The sequence below is a fragment of the Triturus cristatus genome, chromosome 2_2, assembly GCF_964204655.1.
Source record: "Triturus cristatus chromosome 2_2, aTriCri1.1, whole genome shotgun sequence".
Lineage (NCBI taxonomy): Eukaryota > Metazoa > Chordata > Amphibia > Caudata > Salamandridae > Triturus > Triturus cristatus.
In genome coordinates this window covers 840,092,220-840,107,250 of record NC_140582.1, presented here as the reverse complement: position 1 = coordinate 840,107,250, position 15,031 = coordinate 840,092,220, and the positions used below count along the sequence as shown (strand labels likewise).

The window sequence follows — 15,031 nt, the reverse complement described above, 5'->3', positions numbered from 1 at the left end:
TACCCGGGTGTCCACAAGGGGGACTGGAGGGGATACTCAAAAGGCCGGACAGGGCGCCCCCCAGAAGAAAGAGGGAGGGGAAAAGAAAAAGGAGTTCTCCAAAGGCCCCCAAAATAACTTCCAAGGGAAGGGAACAGGATTCACCCCTAAGGCTAACCCGCCCAGAAACCCTAATCCTGGCCAGAGTCAGCAGCCAAGGGTTGTCCATTGCTATGAGTGCGGTGGCGTTGGACACTATAAAGGAGATCCGAAGTGCTTGAAACGACCACCCCCTCCCACTGGAGGAAAGACCCCCGGAGTAGCTAGTGTAGTGCTCGGGGAGGAGATGCCCTTAACTAAGGGAAGGGAGTGGGCGGGTGTCACTTTAGTGTCCCTGGGAGAACGGGAGATGGTTCCTAAGATCCAGGTGCCCGCAAATACCGCAAAGTATGGGCAATGGGTCACCATCAACGGCCAAAGAGGGGAGGCTCTGAGAGACACAGGAGCCAGTATGACTATGGTGCGTAGCCAACTGGTGTCTCCAGAGCAGGTAATTCCCGATGTACTCCACCCAGCCGCGATGGCTGACGGCAGAACAGGCCACTATCCAGTGGCCGAGGTTCCCTTTGAATGGGGGGGGGTTGCAGGTTCACTTCGAGTTGCCGTAAGCCCTGCCGTGCCAGTCGATTGTCTGCTGGGGAATGACATGGAGCACAACGCTTGGAAGGAGGTGGAATACCGGACTCACACCGAGATGCTGGGTACACCTGACTGGGCCTGTGTTAGCACAAGGTCCAAGACTACCCGAAGAGGGAGTTCATTTCGGCTGGAGCCTGGAACAAAGGCCCAGCCAGCTGCCAGTCAAGGGAAGAACCGAGGACAGGAGGAGCCTGCCTCGGCGGCCCCACCCCGTAGGACGGATAGGCCACCGGAGGTGGTGGACCAGGAGTCTGCGGTGGGGGACGTTACCAACCTGGAGGACCTACCCATCCCGGCCGAGTGGCACGTGGAGGGAGGCCCGTCCAGGGAGGAATTCTGCCAGGGCCAGAGGGAGTGCCCTACCCTTGAGGGGCTGAGGCGACAGGCCGAAGCCCAGGCAGCAGGGAACGTTGAAGGGAACTACAGTGTTTACTGGGAGGATGGCCTCCTCTACAGTGAACCCAAGGCACCCCTACACGGATCGTCACGAGCCTTGGTAGTTCCTCAACGTTATCGAGCCTTCCTTCTGGAGTTGGCTCACGAGATACCATTGGCAGGACACTTGGGGCAAGACAAGACCTTCGCCCGTCTTGTCCCACACTTTTATTGGCCTCAGATGAAAGTGTCGTCCGATACCTACTGCCGGACATGTGTGTCTTGCCAAGCCAGTGGGAAAACAGGAGTGAAGCTGAAAGCTCCCCTGGAACCACTTCCTGTCGTTAGCACCCCCTTTGAAAGGGTGGGCATCGACATTGTGGGTCCATTAGATCCGCCAACTACAGCTGGTCACCGGTTTATCCTGGTTCTGGTGGATCATGCCACACGGTACCCAGAGGCAATACCTCTGAGGACCATAACAGCACCTGTTGTGGCAAGGGCCCTGATGGGAATCTTTACCCGAGTGGGTTTTCCCAAGGAAGTTGTGTCCGACAGGGGGACCAACTTCATGTCAGCGTATATGCGGGCAATGTGGAAGGAGTGTGGAGTGACATACCGGTTCACAACTCCTTACCACCCCCAGACCAATGGTCTGGTGGAGAGTTTTAATAAAACCTTGAAGGGCATGATCAGAAGTCTGCCTGAAAGCCTGCGGAGGAAATGGGACGTCCTCCTACCCTGTTTACTTTTTTCCTACAGGGAAGTGCCACAGAAGGGAGTGGGCTTCAGCCCCTTCGAGCTTCTGTATGGGCACCCTGTACGTGGACCTCTCAACCTGGTGAGAGACGGATGGGAAAGAACTCCCAGAAAGCTTCCCCAGGATGTGGTGAGCTACATGCTGGCCTTCCGGAGCCAAATGGCTAAGTTGTGGAAGCAAGCTTCTGACAACTTGGAAGCCAGCCAAGCAGTGATGAAGGCGTGGTATGACCACAATGCTCACCCGGTGGAGTTGGAGCCTGGCCAGAAGGTGTGGGTGATCGAACCAGGAGAGCTTAGTGCCCTCCAGGATCGCTGGTCAGGACCCTTTGAGGTGTTGGAGAAGAAGGGTAAGGCTACCTACTTGGTGGACCTGAAGACCCCTCATCAGCCCCTGCGGGTGCTGCATGCCAACCGCCTCCAACCCCACCACGAGAGGCCCGAAGTCATCTTGATGATGGTGACTGACGGAGGAGAGGACGTGGAAAGCGAGCCTCTCCCCGATTTGTTTGCGTCTCAAGAGAAGGATGGGTCGGTGGAGGGAGTGATTCTCTCCCCATCTCTAACTCCTGAACAGCAGGAGGACTGTCGCCAGGTCCTGGGGCAGTACTCTTCGTTGTTCTCCCTTGTCCCGGGTAGGACTCACCTGTGCGTCCATGACGTGGACACAGGAGACAGCCCACCTGTGAAGTCCAAGATCTACCGGATGTCAGACAAGGTGAAGGCCAGCATTCATAGTGAAGTCACTAAGATGCTGGAGCTAGGAGTGATCGAACCTTCTAGCAGCCCCTGGTCCAGTCCGGTGGTGTTAGTACCAAAAGCTGCACCACCGGGTGCCCAACCAGAACTGAGGTTCTGTGTGGACTATCGGGGACTGAATTCAGTGACCAAAACTGATGCTCATCCGATCCCTAGGGCGGATGAATTGATTGACCGGCTGGGAGCTGCCCAATATCTAAGTACCTTTGACCTTACTTCAGGGTACTGGCAGATCTCTTTGACTGATGGAGCAAGGGAAAGGTCAGCCTTCTCCATGCCCAATGGCCACTACCAGTTCTGTGTGATGCCCTTTGGGCTCAAGAACGCACCTGCCACGTTTCAGCGCCTGGTAAACCAGATCCTCACCGGAATGGAGAGTTTCTCTGCTGCTTATCTGGATGACATAGCCGTCTTCAGTAACAGCTGGGAGGATCACTTGCGTCACCTGCAAGCTGTGCTCCAGGCCCTGAGACAAGCTGGATTGACGATCAAGGCCAGCAAGTGCCAGATCGGGCAGGGGTCGGTAGTGTACCTTGGACACTTGGTGGGTAGGGGAGCGGTGCAACCCCTCCAGGCGAAGATCGAGGCCATCATGGCCTGGGAACCCCCCAAGACACAGACTGAGGTCCGAGCATTTTTGGGCCTCACGGGATACTACCGTCGCTTCGTGAAGGGATACGGTACCATCGTAGCCCCCCTCACGGAGCTCATGTCCAAGAAACAACCTCGACGGGTAGTCTGGACGGAGGCTTGTCAGCAAGCCTTTGAGAGATTGAAGAAAGCCATGTGCGAGGCCCCGGTCTTAAGGGCCCCAGACTTTTCCAAGGAGTTCATTGTCCAGACAGATGCGTCAGAACATGGCATTGGGGCAGTGTTATCGCAACTCAACGAAGAGGGTCTGGATCAACCCGTGGTCTTCCTATCCCGGAGACTACTTCCCAGGGAACAGAAGTGGAGTGCAATAGAGCGTGAAGCCTTTGCAGTGGTATGGGCTCTGAAGAAGTTGCGGCCATACCTGTTTGGCTCTCACTTCCTAGTTCAGACCGACCACAGACCCCTTCGTTGGCTGATGCAAATGAAGGGGGAGAATCCCAAGTTGTTGAGGTGGTCTATTTCCCTACAGGGAATGGACTTTCAGGTGGAACATCGGCCTGGAGTGGACCACGCCACTGCAGACGGTCTCTCAAGGTATTTCCGCCTTAGTGATGAGAACTCCCAAGGGGTTGGGTAGCTCTCCCCACTTTCAGCTGGGGGGGACGCGTGTTAGACCTGTCAGCCCTTTGGGTGGTCCCTCCTCATCATTATTTATTTTGTCCCACTTTTGCCTCAAACCCTGTTTGAATTTTTCCTTTTTGGGAACCACCAGACTTTTTCGTGTTGCTGCAGATTCAGGGAGCCATTTTACCTACCCCTGAAACTTCTGTCTGAGGGCCTGGAGCACAAAATGGTGGCCACCTGTGACATCACCAGCATCCACTGGAACCTGCTAGCACCTTCCAGAACATTCCAGAACCCTGTGACAGTTGGAGGCGGTTTAGAATGTTGGGAAGCTAAGACAGAGAGTTGGCAGTTGGAGCTGGCAGTTGGCACCTGACTGGTGAGGAGTGAGCAGCAAAAACGTGAAGGAGGAAGGAGTGAAGCAGCAGGGGTGGAAACTTGTGCCTGGAGTGGGGTCCATAAACCCACCCTTGATACTAGTCCCTACTGACGGAGCCCAGCCTAGAGCCCTGTGTGGGAAGAAGTCAGAAAAACCATCCTGAGGACCTGGACAGCAGGAACAGGCCTTAGAAACAAGAGAACAGCAAGATCCTGACCTGGAAACTGGTTTCCCTGAAGTCCGACGTCGAGTAGCCTAAGACCTGGAGCCCGAGGTGGAGAAGCGGCGCTGACTGGAAAAGCAGACGTCGTACCCGGAGCCGCCAGAGGTCGAGAGAGGGCGCCGTCAGAGGTCGTGAGGAGTACCAGAGGTCGAGGAGGAAGTCACCCGAGGTCGAGTGAGCGGCGTCATCGGAGGAGTGGAGTCCGCCCCCCGGAGTCGTCGGAGACCGAGGTGAAGGGTAACGGAGGTCGGGAGTGAGGATCGCACTCCGGAGTCGCCGGAACCTGTGAGAATCGTGCCGGAGGTCGGGAGTGGAGGTCGCACTCCGGAGTCGCCGGAAACCTGTGAGGAGCACCGGAGGTCGGGAGTGGAGGTCGCACTCCGGAGCCGCCGGAAGTCGACATCGAGGCAAGGCCGGCCGACGTCATCGAAGCCGAGGTCGCCATTGGACCGGAGCCGCCCGAAGTCGACATCGAGTAAGACTGCCCGACGCCATCGAATCGGAGGTCGAGATCGAACCGAGGCCGCTGACATCGAGACCGGATCCGCCTGCCGGCGTCGTCAAAGAACTGACATTGTGCAGAGGCCGCCGACATCGAACCGGAACCGCCTCACGGCATCGATACGACTCCAGCGGCGTCGGAGCATCAGAAAAAGGGCAGTAAGTGGAGTAGAGGGCGCCTAAGGCCCTGTGGAGACCTGAGAGACTGCTCTAAGGGGCTAGGGAGGTGCTAGAACCAACCTGACTGTGCCAGGGGTGAACTGGGACTAATCTAGAGAGGTTGTGTGGAGAGAGAGAGCCAGGTCTCTGGTATTTCCCCCCTTTATCTACCTCAGTTTAGGCCTCAGCCTTGTCCAAACCAGGGAGTAGACACCCTCAGGCCTACCACATCCCCACAAGCTGTGCCTGGGCCAAATCAGCCCTTAGGAATTCAAAAGTGATCTGATTCCATGAGTGTCACTGTCAGCTTTTAAGTATTTATTAGGGGCACTGTATTTATTGTATTTAACCTATTTATTGTTCCACTGTATTTATTGGTCCACAGTATTTATTGATGCACAATATTTATTGGTTTACAGTATTTATTGCCTCAGAATATTTAATTGCCTGTATGTATTGCACTTTTATTTATGCCTTCAGTATTTATGATCACCCCTATTTATTGAATCATTAAGCCAGTATTTATTTGACCTGCACTTTCTAAAAGTTTGTATATTGTGATTGTTATTTATTTTATCCAATCAGCAACTAAGAGAAAAAGAAGATAAAGAAAGATATTTTCATAATTTTTACGGTGTAGAGTCGTTTTTGGAACGGATGCACGCATGGTTATTGTTTGGGTATGTCGTATGCTTAGCACGGAGCCTGATTCCTGACCACTCGAGCCAAGCTACCACAGTGTGTCCGGGAGACCACCACCACCCTTTCAGAGTGGGAGTGTGGTTTTCCAACAGAGTAGTTAGCATGTCTGCCAACCTCCTGGAATAAACTCACCAGAGCCAAAGGCAGATGTATACATTCCTAATGTCCTCACTCAATGCAGTAAATAACTTACGGGTCGTTAAAGCAAGACTTTACATGGGATTACTATTTTAATGTTCAGTATTCTTGTAAAGAAATCTAAATCCAGAAACCAGAATTACAAAATGTGGCTCCGAATGCAGTAAACATAGCACATTAATATGACAGTCCTCAATCTAATATCAATGACACATTAAGCCCTTGAAGACAACATTTGTTGACCTTAAATTGCAATTAAAGGTAGGTTTTAATTTTTACTTACATCAAGAGTTCCTTCGTTAATCACTATGAGTCCCATGTTCTTTGTCAGAAGTTTACAAGAGTGTCCTATAAAAAGACAACAAAGAAACACCATTACAGATAAGTAGGTAGATTTGCTTGATTTCCTTTACCCAAATGGGTCACAAGCTGATGTAGTAGTAACAGAGTTAGTTTGCAATGTCTTTTGGACTAGTTTGCACTTGCTTTACAAAATCAAGGATTTCCCGCTTACATTTTGAAACATCTGTGATGCCAGAGCCACGGTACGGAGGAATAGTGTAAAAATGGTTTTACCCTTTATCCTCAATGAAGAAACAGGTAAGAGATTATCGCTCTACCCGCACCGCATTATCATAGACTGGTGCTTCACATTACTCATTTCCTTTTTTAACAAAATAATTACCATTTAATCATATTGAGAATACAATTAATCATTCATGACTGCAAGGAAAATACACTGTTACTTTAAGAAGCGAGCAGCATCCCTTCCCCGCCTGCACTGTACTGGCAGCTTGCCTCACAGCCGCAGTTCTTTTTGAATGACGGTAATGGATTGAAAGAAAAAATATAGCGAATGTATTGACAACTTGGGAGGAGTAAGGACTGTTTATGACTTCAGTAAGGATACTTACAATGCAGAACTAGGAATACAACTAACTTTTCATTCTACATCATAGGATCCTCACTGATAGTCATAAAAATAGACTAGAGTAGCAAAAAAATCCTTAACTCGTGGTTGTCAAATACAGCTATAAATGGGAAACAAAAGTTGCATAACCTAGCAAAGAATCAGCGTTTGAGTGTTCATCTAAACAATAATGTTTAGCGAAAGTATGAACAAATTTCCATGTAGCTGCTTTAAAATGTCTGTAATTGGGGCATTTTTTATCCAGCAAATGGTTTGGTCTCACCAAGTGTAGAATGAGCTCTAGGATTACCTGGCACGGTCTTGTTAGCCAATTTGTAACAGAGATTAATACAGAAAACTGTCCATCTAGTTATAGTTTGCTTAGATGAAGCCATACCAGTTCTTCAAGGCCCATAATTTTTGAACAACTGGTTTGTTTTACAGATTTCTTTAGTTCTGGCTGAACAGAACTTAAGAACTGTTCAAACATGTAAGGAGTGAAGAGTCATTTCTGATGGTGAAGAAGGGTTATTGAAAAATCCCGGAAGTGAAATTGATGGATTGATTTGAAAATCTGACACAACCTTTGGCAAAATGAAGGAGTGTTCTAAATACTACTGTGAAAAACTGTAAATGGTTCTACCGAAGACAAAGTTTGCAGCTCGCTAACATTTCTTGCTAACATTATAGATAACAAAAAGGCTTATGTATGGGCTCAAAAGGAAGAGCCATTAATTTTGATAAAACTAGATTCTACTCCCAAGGAGGAGCAGTCTGTCTAATATGGGGAAAAGTATTTTTCAATCCTTCGAAGAAGTCTAACAACTGGTGCAGTAAAGAAAGATCTTCGTTTAGGTCTTGTTCTGTATGCTGTTATGTCAGCTAAATTTACTTTTACAGAGTTAAATAGTAATTTTGGTTGCACCAAATGGAGCAGATAAGGTAAAATTACATCTTCCTGCCATTTAATTGGATATTTGTTATTTTGAAGAAACCAAGTGTAAGATACTTTTGTGCTCGGGCATTTAGCTTACCAGAGAATGGACATACAGTCAGAAGGAAGATTTAAGTGTCGGTATTGAATTATTTCAGGAGCCATACCCCCAAATTCAAGGAGTGTACTTTGGGGAGAAAAATCTTCCCTTGCATCCTCGAAAGGAGGTTGTGTTTGCACTGCAACCTCTTGTGGGGTTTGATTGAGAGGTGAAGTAGCTCTGGATATCACCACTGTCTGGGCCACTCTGGTGCTATTAGAATCATTAAGCAAAAGACAAACAAATGATGGACGGAATGCAGAGCAAATCAAACATTCACCCCCAGTCAAGAGATCTGGGTTAAATCCATTGCTATGTTGCTCACCATGCCACTCCAGTCTAGACCCAGCCATATGCAAATCAGTCTTGGCCCTGTGCCTCATGGAACAGTCCAGCCTGAACTGTCAAGCCAGGTCGTCCTTGGGCCGGAAACAAGTATCCAAGGACCGTTTTCGGGGCATTACCCCATATCAAACCAGGCTAGCTTGAATCCAGTGGCACAGTGACCCTGAGACCCACGTCTAGGCACACCTGGCGCACTTAGGGCGAGAAAGCAAAAGACACATAGATGATGGACGGAATGCAGAGCAAATTAAACATTCATCCCCAGTCAAGAGATCTGGGTGAAATCCATTGTTTTATTGCTCAGCATGCCTCCCCAGTTCAGATCCAGCCATATGCAAATCAGCCTTGACCCTGTGCCTCATGGGAACAGTCCAGCCGTAATTGCCAAGCCAGGTCCTCCCTAGACCGGAAACAAGCATCCTGGGACCAGTCTCAGGGCATCACCCCTCATCACCCTGGCTAGCTGTACTGGGGTGAATGTATGACATTGTGATGTATTCTGTCCATCAATTGTTCTTTTTGCATTAGAATTATTAAGGTATCCAAGGCTTGATTAGTATTGTCGAAATGAATGGGATCAAAGAAAACCTTTCAACCAATCAATCATAAAGGCATTGTCCAATGAAATTGGATCCCACATTCTCTATGCGAAGTTTGGGCATTTTGTATTTTCTCCTGTGGTGAATATGTCTATTTCGGTAAATTTACAGTTTTGGAAAAGACTTAATATGACTGATTTGTTTAATTCCCATTCATGATTGGTTATGAAGTATCTGCTTAGTAGATCTGCTTGATAATTTTGAAAGCCTGGTAAATGAATTGCTTGAATCGTTAGATTTCTTGCCAGTAAGCAGTGCTAGATTGTTTGAACTTCTGGAGGCAGAATCTTTGATTTAGTGCCACCTGGTTTGTGCATCGTTGTGGTATAGTCTGGTTGAATGGTGCAAATGCCTTCAAGGCTTGATGGACCGCCTTCAGTTCCAAAACATTTAAGAGGTTCAATTGTTCTTTTTGTGACCACTGACCTTGTACTGTGAGAGTTTGTAAATGAGCTCCACATCCTGTCAAGGAAGCATCTTTGACAACTGTCTGTTTTGGAAGATTCTGGAAAATGGGGATTCCCTTCAGTAGGTTGCTTTTCTTGCACCACAACATCAGGGACTGTTTTGGCTTGTGTTATGAGAAAGAGTTTGTCTTACTAATTGTCTTTCCATTGGGACCATTAGTCTTCGAAGCATTGTTCTAAAGGTCTCATTTGGGGATGCGCATTTGGAAATAGATAAATGCGAGATGACATGGACCCTAGTAGAGATGAGATCTCTAGAGCTGTTGGATGTGACTTTTGAAGGAGTGACATTTCAGAAAGATGGTAGACACTCTCTCCTCTGAAGGATACACTTCTCCTTTTAAAGTATCCAGAGTGGCTTCTAGATAATCGAAAAGTTGGCAAGGTGAAGAAATCGACTACTAGTGATTGATATGCAAGCCCTGCTTTGTCAAGAGTTTGGTCACTATGTTGAAATCCACTGTGCTTAACAAAAAGAAGGAGCCTTTATCAGCCAACCATCTGGATAGGGCTAAATTTAAACCTTTTTCTGGAAGTGAACAGCAACCACCACCATGCATTTGGACAATGTTCTGGGCGTTGACTTTAGACCAAATGGAAGGACCATATACTGATAATTGGATATTCCAAACTTGAGAATTTTCTGTGGTTTTTCGCTATGGATATGTGAAAGTATGCGTCTTGAAGATCCACAGAACACATCCAGTCTAACTTAACTGTGGATATATCCAATGCATCGCTTGTATCCTTAACTTTTGTCTCCTGATACATTTGTTTGCCTGTTTTAGGTCGTCTTCAGGCCTGAACTCCATTTGTTATTTGGGCACCAAAATATATCTTGAAAAGATACTTTTGGATTTTTGAGATGAAGGTACTGGTTCTATTGCTCGTTTTCACAGTAGAGACTGTACCTCCTTTTTTAAATATGGCACTTGGTGTTTTGGTGCTGATTTTGGAGGTATTGAAGACGGAAGATATTTGAACTTGATGGTATAGCCAGCCGTTCTAGATGATCTGGAGGACCAAATTTGTCAGTGGTTATCAATCTGGACTCTGTTAGGTGATGTGAAACACTCCCTCCCACCAGAGTAGAAAACAGAACAGAGAGTGTGATTCTCACTGTTTTGATGTTGGTTGTGATTTCCAAGACTATTGGTGTTGTGTATGCTGGTATTGCTTGTGAAACCTGGCATCTTTGGAGTGATTTACTCTGTCTTTTTGCTTCTGACCTCCTGTTTTTTGACTGTGTGCTGAATTTCGTTTTTGCTGGTTTTAGGAGTCTTTACCACTACTGTAACAAGTTACTTACATTTGGTAAAGACTTATCTTGTAGATATTATCGAGTCGCAGATTCCTTACCTTAGAATTATCCCCAGACGTCAGACTGGATCAGGATTTTTTTCTGTGAGCAGTACACCTGCATGCTGGTAGGTGGCGTCTTTCGGCTCTGTGTGGGGTCGTACGTACCGGAAGTGACATGCACAGTGTCTATATAGGTGCTACCCCAGCATGCTAACGTCAGTTTCTTTTCGTGACTTATCTTGCCAGAAGCGCAGAGCCACGAAGACACGGACAACTAATGTGTGGAACTAGGGCCCTGAGAATAGAATGGGCTGTACCTACAAATCTGTTCACAGAGCAAGGAATCTGTGGATACAGAGTCTATACAAGATAAGGCATTACCGAAGGTAAGTAATTTGTTCATCTAAAAGATTTCTTACCTTAGAACAGATACCCAAGCAGTACTTCTCCAGAGATGGGTCTGCAAACTTGATTTAGACTAGGAAGTCCTGCAGGACCGAATTTGCAAAGTCCCCATCTCAATGGATATGACTATCCAGGCAGCACTGCTAAGTGAATGTATGTAGCGAGGCCCATGGTGCTGCCTGCAAGATGTCCAGGACCGGAACTCTGCGTGCTAACGCAGTGGTGGCAGCCTTTGCGCGGGCAGAATGAGCGCACAAACCCGGTGAGGGTTGCTTTTTAGCCAATAAGTAGCAAATCTTAAAGCAGAGCACGATCCGTCTGGAGATGGTTTGTTTCTGCACACCCTTCCTTTTTTTGGCTCCAATATATTCCACCAAGAGTTGATCGTCCACCCAGAATGGTTTTGTGTGGTCAAGGTAGAATGACAATGGGTTCAGTCAGTGGAGTCCCTCCTCCGCCTTAGAGGGATGAGGCAGAGCATAAAACGTAGGTCAGGTGATGGACTGGACTACATGGAACGGGGTAACTACCTTCGGCAAGAAGGATGTTTGGGTCTGAAGGACCAGTTTGTCTGGGAAGAAGGAGATGTATAGAGGCTGAGATGACAACACCTGTAGTTCACTGACCCTCCGGGCAGATATAATTTTCACCAAAAAGGCAGTCTTGATGGTAAAAAGCCTAAGAGGGCAGGTATGAGGCGACTCAAAGTGAGCGCACATTACAAAGGTCAGAACAAAGTTAAGGTCCCATTGAGCATAACAAAGGGAGCTGGAGAGAATACGTTTTGCAAACATTTTGGGAACCTATTCACAATAGGGTACTTGAAAAGGGAAAGCTTATCTGGCAGCCGCAGGAAGCCGGAGATAGCAGACAAATAACTGTTCAACGTGCACAATGCAGATCCCTGCTGGGTCAGGGTAAGGATAAACAAAATAACTTAGGAAAGGGGTGCAGATAAAGGGTCAACCTGTTTGGCTGTACACCATGCGACAAACATGCTCCAAAGACTAATGTATACCATCTTGATAGATGGAGGCTGAGCTGGCAACATAACATTGCAGACTTAAGGTGAAAGGTTGAAATCTGTCAGTCTCCACAAATGAAGGCGTTCGGATGGAGCACACTCTCCTGCTGCTGCGACAGAAGATCCTCCTGAAGGGACAACCTAATCAGAGGATCGATGGCCATTCTCAACAGTTCGGGATACCAGACTCTTCGAGCTCAGTCTGGAGCCATAAGGATGACTTGGGCCCAGTTGTTTCTGATCTCCTTAAGAACTCAGGGCAGGAGTGGTGTAGGCGGAAAGGCGTACAGGAGGCCGGAGCTCCTCTCAAGACAAAAAGTGTGACTGAGGGCGAGTCGCCTTGAAACTTCTATGCACAGAAGCGCTGACATTGCTCATTCTCGGCGGTGGCAAACAAATCTAAACAAGACTCACTGCTGAAAGAGACCATGCATCACCTTCGGGTGGAGATGCCATTCCTGATCAGCTAGGCATCTTTTGCTAAGTTGTCCGCTCTGACGTTCAGAGATCCCGCCAGGTGTTGATCCACCAGAGAAATGCCCTGACGTTCTGGCTAAGTCCAGACACATAAGGCATTTTGACAACTGGTCCACAACCCCACCCAGCCCAGTTTGTTGTAGTACCACATGGTGATGGTGTTGTCCGTGAACATCTGCATTAGCCTTTCCTTGATGGAGAGTAGAAAGGCTTTCAATGCCAGTCGATTGCTCGAAGCTCCAACAGGTTGATGTGGAGTCTAGATGCTGCCAGAAACCACAGGCCTGTGATCTCCACCTCTCCCAGATGGCAGCCCCAGACCAGGAGTGATGCTTCTGTCACTACTGTTAGATCTAGTTGGGGAAAGGAGAGGGGTCTGCCGCTAACCCAATCATGGTTCGCTAACCACCACTGTAGATCTTTTACAGTCTGAGATCTAGATCATGTTGGAGAGATTCCCCTGATGCTGCACCCACTGGAACTTTAGGCCCCACTGCAGAGACTGCATATGCCATCAGGCATGTGTCACAAACAGGATGCAGGAGGCCATGAGGCCCAGAAGCCTCAGACTCAGTCTCTCCGTAATCCAGGATAAAGGCTGAAAGACTGGTATCATAGCCTGAATATCCTGGACTCACCGTTCGGGAGGATAAGTCCAAAACTGCACTGTGTCCAGAACAGCTCCGATGAAAGGGAGCGTCTAAGAAGGGGTATGGTGTGACTTCTGCACATTGACAGTGAACCCAAGAGTGCAGGAGGTCCGCCGTAGTCTGGAGGTGGGAGACGACTGCCTGAGATGATGCCACCCTTAACAGCCAGTCGTCGAGATAGGGGAAGAATGGCACCCCTGATCTCTACAGATGAGCTGCAACCGCCGCCATTACCTTGGTGAACACCTGAGGGGTGCTGGTAATGCCAAAGGGGAGATTGGTGAATTGAAAGTGCTTGTGACCTACAGTGAACCGTGGGTAATGTCTGTGGGCAGGCAGGATGGGGATGTGAGAGTATGTGTTCTGCAAGTCCAACACTACAATCTAGTCTCCCGCCGGGTCCAGGGAAGACAGGGCGCGAGCTAGCATAAGCATTTTGAATTTCTCTTTTTTTCAGGAAGAAATTGAGAGGGAGCAGGTCTATGATAGGATGAAGGCCTTAGTTCTTCTTGGGCACCAGAAAGTAGCGGGAGTAGCAACCATAACCTACTACTGATGCTGGCTCACTCTCTATGAAATCCTTGTAAGTAAGGAGATATCGCCCTCTGTCAGCCTGTCACAAGTTGGTGGCATGGGTGAAGGGGTAGTCACAAAGGTGAAGGAGTAGCCATTTTGCACGATCTGGATAAGTGGTCAAATGTTATCGACCTCCAGTGGTGCAGGTGATGGTGTATCCTGCCTCCCACTGGGTGCCCATGATTGTTGGAGGGCAAATGAAAGAGGCTTGGAGCTGTGACGGTGGACTGACCCAACCTTTGGCTACCTGGCCCACGTGGTCCGTGGGTATCGCGACCTTGGACACACAGACTGGGAAGCTTGCATGCTGTGGTGGCTGGGCAGTTTGAGATGCGGCTGGAAGCCCCTTCTATGGCCATGAAATGAACTTAAGTTAGACTGGGGTTAGCAAGGGGTCATGGAAAGGCCCAAGGACCTGGCCGTAGCTCTGCTGTTCTTGAAGCACTCTAGTGAGAGTCCACGTTGTCTCCAAAGAGACAGGAGCCATCAACAGGCAACTAAATCCTAGCTGTATTAAAACAGATTGTTTCTGTTTTCTGATGGTTGATTTTATATCCTCCTAGAGCTGAGAACTTTGTAAATTGATCGAAGACATGATGGATAATGTTTCCATCAGACTTTAGAAACAGTAAGATTGTCTGCATAAATATGGATTTTTGTGGTCAAGTTTATTGGTGGAAATATTAAGCAGTCTGTTCGATTCAATTGCTAAATGGTCTCTCAATATGGTGACTAAAATAGGAGACATGGGACCCCCCTATCACGATTGCTGACTCCAAATGGGTATTAAGGAGGGCAAGTAACCTTGCCAACTATAATGGAGAACAGAACGCTTTTCAAGACAATCCAGCATTGTATTAGTACCCTGCTAGACCCTCCTATTTCTCAGTCCATAGAAAAGTCCAATGCCATCAATCTCTTCTGCAATCAAAAAATACAGAGGACCCAGCAGCATGCAGACAAAATAAAGCCTGCTTCGACTCTTACTACCACCCTTCCCATAGTATCCCTCAATGGTCAGCCTTCCTAGCCCTGTCTCTCGCAGATCTCACCAACATACTCAAAGCCACTTTTATGATGACTATGTTTTATCCTTGTCCTTCAACAAAGCTCTCTCTGGAGATGCTCTCTCACCCCTACTCACAATTGCCAATGCCTCCCTCACTCAAGGCATCTTCCCAGAAGTTCTCAAGACAGACCAGATTCTAACACTTCGAAAGAAACCTACACTAGAGCCTACTGACCTTGTAAAGTAATAGACCAACAGACACTTATCATTAATTGGCAAGATCACGGAGAAAGAAGTCTATATTCTACCCCAAGAACACATCAATGATAACCATCTTCTGCA

General features: G+C 48.0%; 1 protein-coding gene across 6 annotated transcripts in view; it reads right to left on the bottom strand.

Annotated features, from left to right (window-relative positions):
* ATP8A1 (ATPase phospholipid transporting 8A1) overlaps window positions 1-15,031 on the bottom strand; it is a 1,017,459-nt gene that overhangs the window by 423,093 nt on the left and 579,335 nt on the right. For all 6 annotated transcript variants that reach the window (XM_085642166.1, XM_085642168.1, XM_085642167.1 and 3 more), the window contains one exon: window positions 6,175-6,239. In XM_085642166.1, coding sequence (XP_085498292.1) covers window positions 6,175-6,239 — 65 coding nt within the window. The remainder of the gene's footprint in view (window positions 1-6,174; window positions 6,240-15,031) is intronic.